At 45.3% G+C, this 10,640-nt stretch overlaps 1 protein-coding gene across 3 annotated transcripts in view; it reads left to right on the forward strand.

Annotated features, from left to right (window-relative positions):
- The window catches only part of LOC128895831 (ankyrin repeat and SAM domain-containing protein 1A-like), a 64,943-nt gene extending 54,722 nt beyond the window's left edge, over positions 1 to 10,221 (forward strand). For 2 of the 3 annotated variants that reach the window (XM_054158769.1, XM_054158774.1), the window contains 7 exons: positions 2,499 to 2,816; positions 3,235 to 3,362; positions 3,879 to 4,256; positions 6,979 to 7,299; positions 8,101 to 8,259; positions 8,487 to 8,624; positions 9,237 to 10,221. In XM_054158769.1, coding sequence (XP_054014744.1) covers positions 2,499 to 2,816; positions 3,235 to 3,362; positions 3,879 to 4,256; positions 6,979 to 7,299; positions 8,101 to 8,259; positions 8,487 to 8,624; positions 9,237 to 9,842 — 2,048 coding nt within the window. In that variant the 3' untranslated portion in view covers positions 9,843 to 10,221. The remainder of the gene's footprint in view (positions 1 to 2,498; positions 2,817 to 3,234; positions 3,363 to 3,878; positions 4,257 to 6,978; positions 7,300 to 8,100; positions 8,260 to 8,486; positions 8,625 to 9,236) is intronic. The other variant, XM_054158783.1, reaches the window with a different exon arrangement.
- Positions 10,222 to 10,640: the final 419 nt, after the last annotated feature.

The raw sequence follows: 10,640 nt of genomic DNA on the forward strand, positions 1-10,640 counted from the left end.
CTCCACGTCTCCGTCCCCAAGGGGGGTGGCTGTTCGCGCACGTATCGTGAATTCTCATTTGTGAAAATTCGTATGAAAGACTTTCCATGGCGAGCCTCCACGCGAACACGGCTGCGGTATTTCCAAGGCGTCGATTGTAAAGGCGGTGAAAACGACGGATTGTCTTTAGTGTCGGCGTTACTGCGCCTGCCAAGGGCCCTCCCCAGCGACGGGGGCAGAGGGAGACGTCGAGCAAAGCTGCCAGACGATGAAAAGAGCGAAGAATGAGAGAACGGGACGAATGAGGTGGGGGATTATTTGCACCTTTCGAAGCGCGACGAGGCGAACGTTTAAAGTGCTTCGTGTTATCGCGCGATATCGTGGATAAATTATTTCTGGAGACGTGCTTTAACCATCTTTTCAATGTATTACCTTACTATTATTTTTATTTATTTTTCTATTATTTATTTGCGAACGAAAGCACCATCCCTTTACGTCTGCATTTTATAGATTTAAACACAGTATGTGATGAGTGCTCTTTTTCTGCTGTATTAGGAAACCTTGGTATGTTGATAGATATGCAGTGAATGGGTTATAGTTTTTTTTTGTTTTTGAAAGAATAATTTGTAGCATGACAACCACCGTATTGCTTGAATTTTAGTTTTTTAATTAAATATTAACATAGTCTGCAGCACGAATTTACGGGATGACCTAATACATAAACAAGAAATATTGAGAAAAGAAAATCATTTAAAAGATTTCAATTTATTTATGTGTAATATTTTTCGAAGCATGGTACCACACAAAGTACCACTTCGCAGGTCGTACATCAATATCTTGACTCTTTACGTCTTCCATTTCCTTTCCGCAGTTTTTCCGCAAATCCACGCTCGCCGTCCAAGGCGCGGATTTCGTATACAATTGGTTTTGGGCCGCGAGCCCCTTCTACATAAAATACAGTAACAGTTGTATTGGTAATATAAAGGAAAATTTATAGGAAAATTTCGAGTGTTTATAGTCAATGACCATTTTTTATTTTACACGACGAGTATATACGCCAACCGCACTTCAGTTGAGATTTAGTCCGACGTGTATACACGTCGAACACGCTTAAATGGCTAAACGCTCTGAAGTAACAACTGGAGAAACAGACGTCGCAGCAACCCGAAGACTAGAATCTGTAACATTTCGAAGAACATTATCGTGCTAGGTTCGAAATACCAATCGACCTGTCGTCTGGCCTAATTCCCTCGGAAAATTCGCGTTCCACCGAGCAACGCGTTCTCCATCCTGACTGGTCGACAATTCCGGACGGTTTTAAACGCAAACACGTCGAGCCGGTATCCGGAATCAGCCAACGGATATCCATAATGGATATGCGGGCACGTACGAACGAATCCACGGATACGTTGAATATTCATCGCAGATTCGTCATTGTTCGATGCCTCCACGAGATTAGTTCCCGGAAGATAATCAAGACCGACTCTCGACACCGATGTCGTTAAGCAATTACGTTCGTCGTCGGCTTTTAAACGCGAAACCCCCCCGCGCTCCGTTCGATGGGAATATCATACGCGATATTATACGTCGAATTGACGCGGCGTTGGTTCGCCAAATAAAAAAAATAAAAAATAAATAAATAGAAAATAAAAAAAATAGAGGGCGAAAACAAAATAGCGTATCGACGCGTTGGATATTCGAAATGTATCCGGTCGTGCGTTTCGCGCCGCGGTGGCGTAGGATTGCACGTAAATAAATACTGGATTCGGGTAAATAACGAACGCGGATAAAACGGTTGAGGGTCAAAGTACCATGAAAAAAAATCATTTGCGCGTGCACTTGTTGCGGGCGTTACACATGTGCCGTGATCGAGGAGAGCGAGCAAATACAAACGCGGTTCCGCGAACGGAGGGGGCGCGTCCGCGGTCGTTTCACGACGGAACAAACAAATTCGGATCAGCCAAGATTATTGCGGAATCGTTGTTTCCTGCTGACAACGACACGCTTTAACCTAGCTAAAAGAGGATTTATCGGGGCGAAATTTATGGGGCAGGGTGATCTCGTTGGAACAGTAAAACTCGTAACGACGGGTCGAATTTTTTGATCGTTTAACTCGTTATGTACCCGTGCCCTACTTGCAGAATGTTATATGTTTATATAACATCTTGAAGAAACAATGCTTCATTGATTTTATTCGCAGATACACACATACACAAGAATTGTACATACAATTCTATAAACATTAATAGTACGACTTTCCCCACAGTACACAGTCAAAACCTGCCACACGTCTTGAAACATATTTTCACATAAGAAGAATTTGTCTTGAATACAATACCTTCAACATACTTCAATACAACAGCTTCGTGGAAGAGAAATGCCACCTTCCTCGGTTACTTGAAACTCGCCCGACTCGATTCGGTTGTAAATAATCGAAGAATGCTGAACCTGCTCACCGAGGAAACATTTTACATTGCCACTGACGTCACCGTGTAATCGACATGTTATGATTTCGACAGGTTTGTTAAAAGGATCCATGACGGCCGAACGACCGCGTACGCTGCGTCGTTTGCGGAACGTTTACGGGCCGGCTGCATGCGGAATGGGAACCGGGGGCGAGGTTGGAGGCGGAGAACGTATCGATGACGGAGAGGTCCCGTTTCGATTATCCGATCGCGATCGTGAAAGGGACGAGAAGTCCCTTAGTATAATGAGCCCCTTCGACGAGCAGGAGGAATGGGCAAAGATTTCCGAGATCATGGCGTCCATCGGGACAGGCCTCGTCAGGGAGTCCGTTTTCGTCACCGAGCTCGAGAAGGAGTTCCAAACGAGACTAGGTACCTTGCAGCTTTAGTCCAATACCCCCGCGAACATCTCTAATCAATGAAAAAAGAAAGAAGCTTCTTCCTCACTCTGTATACTTCTTTAACATTCACGTCTCTGTACATTTCATTATTCATTCAGATCCATTGTAGAATTCATTACATCGTTACTCGATGTAAAATAAAATCGCATGATTATCAAAGGGTTGAGTCGCTAATTCATTTCTGAAGATACTAACAAAAAAGGAAGAACATTCTAACAAAGATTTCGTTAACACTTGGGATCGACGTTAGCGTGCGATACTCGCCACTAACCCCTGAACTCGCGCGAATCGCGTCTAACTCTGTCCACCAAAACGAGCAAACGGCGAGGCATGATATCGAAGATGTTTCCAATGCATTAAACTTGCGGTTCTGTCTGATTTGTACGCAGGTCTGAGTTCGGACACCAGCAGCAGCCCCATTGTCTCCACTTCCGTCGGTCAGTGGCTGTCAACGTTGGGTTTGGCGGATTACGAGACTCTCTTCGTCAACTCTGGCTTCGACGATCTGGACTTCATCGTGAGTATCTCACCTCCAACATTTTTCAAATTAACCCTTTGCACTCCTAAAGCCACGTGTACTGCCCAGGCACATAAAGGCATTCTACTTCTACGGCACGTGTTATTGCCCACAATTTATCACTAAATTTTACTAAGTTACAAGTGTCTAAATTCAATTAGTTATAAGATCAATATTCTCTTAAGCAATAGCGTTAACGAATACGTTAGTTTTCCATTATTTGTTTCAAAGAATTTCATATAAATATAATCAAATGAAGAACAATATTTCCACTAAACTATTATTATTTGTGTATGATTATGTTTAATAAAAATGTAAACTTCTAAGAAAAATGATTTTAGAGTTGGCTACCTACATAAAGCCAAATTGCTTGGAGTGCAAAGGGTTAATTTATCCATTCGAAGTTGTCCCACGTATTTCATTAAGCTCTCGCAAAAATTCTGAAACCGTTCGCACGTCAGAATCACCAGACTTCCATCTGGTTCAAAATCTCAAAGGAACATCACCTGTTCGCAGAACGGAGTACTAGACGAGGCCGACCTAAAGGACATGGAGATCAGCAGCGACCAGGAGCGCGCCGTGATCATGGACGCCGTAGGTCTACTGAATAAACGCGTGGAGAAACGATCCAGTAGCACTGGGCAATCGGTGGACGAGTGGTTGAAGAGCATTCACCTGGAGAATTACGCGGAGACGTTCAGGAAACACTTGTACACGGACATGGATCGTGTAAGACGCGTGTGGGAGGACGAACTGGCGACCGTGTTGGAAATCCAAAAGCCAGCGCACAGAAAGAGGATCCTCGCGTCGCTCAACAGCTCCAACGCTCGTGCACAGAATCGCAATTGTGCTGGGCCCAACCTGGAGGACCTCAACAAGGACCTGAACACCTTGGTGAGTGAATTCTTTCATTCGTGATGAATATAAATCGTTGGTTGATGTTTCCTGACAATTACATTCATTTACATTATAAGAGTCTGTAAAACTCTTGGAAAGAGCAAGGATCAAAATTGACTCGTGAGATTGCTGAATTCGGATTTCAACCTACTTCCTAATCAACCCGTCTAATACCTCTCCAACCCACCAAATATAAGAATCCAAACACGATTTTCATGATATTTCAACCAACACCACAACATCAAATACACCTTAGCAAAAGGGACTGCACATGCGTACCCAAACCGAAACGACGAAACCACATCGACTGTAAAGTGTTAACGACGTACGTCACGATGCTCTCCCCGTCGATTCTCTCACCTGGGAAGTGCAGGGGGCGCGTTACATCGCGAAGATCGCGTTTGAAGTGGGCAACGAAAACGTGGAGTGTTCCAGATAGGGTGTGTGGGCGGTGGTGGGCGGACGCAGCAACAATTCTGTTAAGAATTACCGTGAACGGTTGAACGGGGTGTCTGACAAGGGCCCGTAACACTTGGGCAAAAGAGGGCGAAACGAGCGTCGAGGGTGGCTGGCGACACGGCAAGGCTCGATCGCTTCCGACGGCTTTCAGCCGATCGCGTCATAATGTAAATATCGTGGCTAATTGGAGAGCCGTTATTGTAACGTGTGCATCAGCTTACCTGTCCGACGCGCCGTACAGTGCACGGCCTGTACGTCGAGGGGGTTGATGGGGGACAACACTCGAGGAAGCTTTCAGCCTGATCGCTCGAGCGGACGCTAATGGTTTTTGTTCGGGCGCCTCGAGCGCGATACGTGCATCCGTTAACGAGCTACTCCGCTACCTCGTCCCGCTCGTCTTTTCGGCGCTTCTCCCTTAATTAGCTAATTAAATTCGATTAATGGCCGCCAGGTCGACGCGCACACGTCCAAATCGCTCTTTTTGTTCCTCCGTTTCTCTGGTCCTTACGTCTATTCTTTTCCTTTAATCGAATTTCACGACTCGTGGTCCGAATATCGCGCCACCCCCTCGGGCCACCCGGTTTTCGTCTGCGGATCGAGGACGAAACGCACTGTTACCGCGATACGGAAACGTACGTCTTTAGAAATACGTGGACGAGTGTTTATGAAGATTTTTAAACCAAGAAGGCACTACAATATAACTTAATGCTCTGACGCTCTCCAAATGAAAAATATAATATTATTCTTCCACGATTTCCTACAATACGATGCAAGAATAACTATCTTTTCCTACAGCAGACCCCGCAGATCAAACCCTGTAATTATTGATTACTAAACACGTTTCCTCTTTCAATCATCGAATTTTCCCCGTTGGAAATTATTGTCCCTCTTTTTTTTCCAACATTGTCTCTTTGTTTTTTACGCGTGCACGTTCCCAGGGGGTTCGCGGCGCGACACAAATTATACAGGGAAGCCAGATGTAACAAACGATTCGCGGCGTGTAATCCGAATTCGAGGGATACGCTCGCGTGGTTTGAATCCGGTTTGATCGTAATTCCCCAACCACCGCGAAACAGGCGCGTGTTTCTGCCGGAGAGATTGCAAAAAGTTTCCTTTTTTCAAGCCGTGCAAACGGGTGGCAATTCGAAACGCGACGCTTTTACGTGTGTAATTGTACGTCGTGTAACGCGAGCCGGATTTTCGAGCGTGGCTTTGCAACGCTTCGTGAAAATTTTCCTCGGGTACCGGGCTTCTCTCCTCTTTTTTCCCCTCTGTTCCCGTTGTGTTCATCGACGCATCCAGAGGCTCCGTGAGGCGAAACTGGTACAACGTAACGTCATCTGGTTCACCGAAATGGTAGAATATAAAAAAAATGTTTCTTTCTGTAGGTTCATTCGCGAGTCCATCGGATGTATTTTGCATATGAAAGAGAAATCGATACCTGCCCTTTTTTCCCTGTACACGGACTATTCGCTAGAGAAGGGAAAACCTGCTGTTATTTTTAAGAACTAGGATTTTTAAGACTAGTATCGCGACACTTTAGAGGGCGAGTTTTAGCCTTTTGCACTTGAATGTTTCTTCTGAGGGGACATCGTAAGTCCGTTTCCGCGAGAACCAGGCACCTCCCTTGTAGCTTAGGTGAGCGAGTGTTTTTAGTGGGTAAGCCTTTGGTGGCGGACGCGGAGCTATTGCTCGGTGACCTCCGCCCGAGGAGAGCCTTACATAACCCGGGGACTTCCCAGAGAATCCGGGTATGCATAAAGCAACTCCATTCGATAAAAAAAAAAAGGATAAACTTATGGGAGCGTAAAATTTGTAAAAGTGTATGATTCCTTGACGGTTTCTTTTTTAGACTCTTGTCTCCTTGGCCTAGTACCAGCTACGGATCCTTGATGGTGTCCCTACTAATCAAAATCTAAACATCTTATTACAGGTTCGCAGCCATTAGCTCGCTATTACGCACGACCAAGGATTGTTCGGCTTCAAGGAAGCCTAAGATTGCAACTTAAAAGATAGAAACTATCAATGCATATCTCTGACTGTTTCACATATCACATATTTGAAGAGTATAAAGTTTTGATTTTTGACATAAATATGTTTCTCAACGTCTAAAGATTCATATAAGCTCAAGTATCGTTACAGTAAATTACATGTTTTATAAGTTGAATTCCCGTTTGCACATTCTGTAACGAAATGGCTCCGAGTGCAAAGGGTTAAATATTACCTCTGTCCAATGGATTCTGTTCTATCGTTTTCGCAGAAGACGAACATTCAGCAGCTGAAGGAGGAGATAAGAGAAAAACTGCCTGAGACAACGACGGAGGTTAATGTCGTGCCGCCACCGATAGTTGGAACGAATTCGACTAGTACTGGCACGGGAACGTTAAGGCATCGCAAAAACAGACCAGCCCCTCAGCCACCACAGCGACCCAGTTCGCATAATGGGGCGATATCAGCCCCGGAACAGCTGGAGATCAGGGCGCCGTCGGAGTTGCTGTTTGGCGTTCCGTCCACCCTGAAGACGCAATGGAGGCACCAGCCAAGAGCTCTAGTCACGGGATGCGTTACATACGTCGCTAACGTAAGTCTAATTGATCCGTATTCTTTCTTTTGCTTCTTGGCTCCTTACCCGTGGCTTCCTGTCGCAAAGTCCTCTGCCAAATATTCTTCACGTCTTTAACTGGCGAACAGTCAGTCGCTGGCATATTCTTTATGCCAATTTCTGGGGTCCAGGAAATTGAGAATCGATTGCGCGTTAGTAATGCAGTATTAGGTGATTCTATGAGAGTAAGGGTAGCTATGGTGTTTCTTTTACTCTCTTTGTCTTATAGAATAATCACCAAATGTAATTTTGTAAATGTAAATGTAATTTCAGGGAATTTATATTGTTACTATAATGAAACATTAGCTTTTAGCTGCACAAGTTTAGTTTGATACGTCAAATAGAAACCCGTTAATCGTAGCCACGGAAACGAGAGTATTCCATGTCGACGCAGTAATTGTACTCCGTAATTCTGCCCTCGCTCTAATGTATTACACGGTTCTTGAATAACGAGTGCGTCGTGATGTCAGCCAGATAGTCGTGACAGAGCTCCAAGGTGAAGGCTATTATCATAATCGTAGCGTGGGTGTAACTAATAACACAATTCATACAGAATATTATCTCCCTTGTAACACGCCCAAGAAACATTCAACGTTTCCTTCCTCGGTGGAATTACGTTGTCGAGTTTAATAATTGCATACTTCCGCGAGTATACGAGCTGTAAAAACAACAAGTTTTCAATATGTAGTTTGCGATAGCAACTCTTTCTTCCAGTTTGTTTTGCTAGTTTGCATCGTGATTCTAGAGACAGAGTATTTTTTCTGTTTTAAAATCGAGCAGTATCTGGGCTCAACCGTTGTGAAGGAGTTACGTGGCACAGAATCAACCAAGATGTCGATACAGAAGCTGAAGAAAACCTGCCGCGAGCCTAGAGTCACTCCTGACATCACACTGGCGATTTCTTATCGTGGCGTTCGCTTCCTGAACACAGTAACGAATGTAAGATACTCTCATGAATCGAAGTTGCCAAACATTCGTCATCGTTGATCCTTTATGGCACCGTTGCACTCGCATAAGGTCACTTCGTGCTTTGAAAGACGCGACTATGCCCGTTCCTTTTCTCGTGAAACGTCTAAATAGTGCACACGGCAGTGTTATAAAGGATAAACATCGATACTTAGCAAGCTTACCTACAATACGTTTGTATTGGATATTATGATTGATAGGAGCCAATTTGCGAACACGAAATTCGCAACATCCACTGCGCTTGTCAGGACGCCGACGATCTTACCCATTTTGCGTACATCACTAAGGACCATGCCAGCAGTACGCATTTCTGTCACGTCTTTTGCGTGCCAACTATGGTGAGTCCATTTTATATGAAAACAATATTTTTTTCAAATATTGAAGCTGCATAGTTACATCAGTGGACAAAAACAAGATCGTCAACATTGGCCAACGCAATTTCCATATGAGTAGACTGCGGATCTTTATGCACAATAAAATCTTTGCAGAGAATACAGCCAGTCGGGGTATTTTACTCTGCAAATATTCTAATATGAACTTTGCTTCTATGAATTTTGCAGTTTCTTGCATAATTAAATTCCCTATAAATCCGCAGTCTACATATGAGTCGTTCATTGCACAAATCGATTAACTCGTTTTTTAAAATTCCGTTTATAATATAAATTCAAATAAATATTGTAGAATGCATAAATACAGATGTAGCTTTCATCTAGCGGTATATAAAATTAATACGAAAGAATAACCAAAAAATAATCGTCAGTAATGTTACAATTTTTATGTGAGTGGTGGAGTTAATCGATTTTTGCAGTATCAGAATCTTATAAAGGGTATTCCAAAACTCCTGAAGTCTCTTTCGGAAAACCCTTCGGTTCTTCTGTGTATCATTCCTTCAACCACAGACAGCATTCTCCGTCTGCATAAGTGTACGAAGCGAGAGTCTCCTGTTCCAGGACCAAGCAACCGAGGTGATCCTGACTCTGGGCCAAGCGTTCGAAGTGGCCTATCAGATGGCCCTCCGGGACAAGCCAGGTCACACGGTTCGATCTCAGTCCGCCAATCAATTAACAGCGTTCGCCACGAAATCAGCCGCGACAGCGAAGATGTCCGTGTCGCCTGATTCCGCGCCAGACGTCACTCGCGATCACGATCACCCTCCAGTGCCCGTTCCAAGCTTGTACTCGACGTGTTCCAACGCCAAACCGAAGCCACGGTCCAAATCGTCTGCTCCAATTCCCGTGGTTCAACCCGTGGTCCTCAGTCTTCCTTTGGACGCGAACTCCAACTCCAGTTCCAGCTCCAGCACCGCGAACTGCGCGGGCTCGAATACGGTCACCAGCCCTAGCGTAAACTCCGTCAGCAGTTCGAACTCCAACACCAGCACCAACCAAACAGCCAAGCCTCTGGTAACACACGGTCGTTCCCATTCCGTCAACGACATCAAGCTGAACGGTAACCAGCTGAAGCTGGCCCCAGTGCCCGTCGACGACATTGGCATTGGCGTGAAGGACATGAAGCCAGGCTCCAGAGCACCCATCGCTTTATCAGAGGAACTCTAGGTCCTAGGATTTCGTGAGATCCGTGGAAATCACCTGGTCGTCTAGGGAAAGGGTGCGACTAGTTCCCCGAGGTCACGAGGCGCGATCATTGCGACGTCTAAGTCGCAGTTGGCTTAGACGATCGTCCTCCAACTCCTGAACGAAGGTGATCTTCGTTCGAGGCGGAGCTACGCTTCGAGGATCTCGAAAATGTACATCGGAAGGGTCGACGACTCGTGGACGTTGTTTTTTGAAATGTTCTTACCTTGGGAACGCGACTGAGGTGTTTGAGCGCCGTTGGGTCGTGTTAATGGTAGCGAATTGTAGAACAAGGTAGTCTCCGAACGAAGGTAGCACCAAACGTTAATCGCGAAGGTAAGATTCGAGAAGGATTTTCTAACGATTCGTTGGGATTTGCTCTCATAGGAGTCGAATTGGACTCGGGCATTGCTTTCGAAGTGACCAATCGCGAGTTAGGGTTGATCCTCGTTAATGTGACGCGATAGGGGACACCTTGTGTCTTTTTATCTCTCTAAACTTTTGTAGTAGCGTTATACACGGTGTGGTAGCGTTGGCGTGCCGCGTTTGTATGATTACTTTTAACCGGGGCGAGTCACGGAGGGGCCTCGCGACTGCTCAGGTAAGTGAACAACACCGTTATTAATTCGCCAAAATCACCGCACTTCCGGGCCCGTGTCCGCGTGACCAAACACCGGCGTTGTGATTCTCCGTGTCGTGGGCATTAAATAAAACCGACAAGACTCATCTGGGAGGCGAACGACCGCTCACCTTTTACACGTTCTACGCGCGTGCGCGCGC

The sequence above is a fragment of the Hylaeus anthracinus genome, unplaced genomic scaffold (assembly GCF_026225885.1).
Source record: "Hylaeus anthracinus isolate JK02 unplaced genomic scaffold, UHH_iyHylAnth1.0_haploid 0, whole genome shotgun sequence".
Classification (NCBI taxonomy): Eukaryota; Metazoa; Arthropoda; class Insecta; order Hymenoptera; family Colletidae; genus Hylaeus; species Hylaeus anthracinus.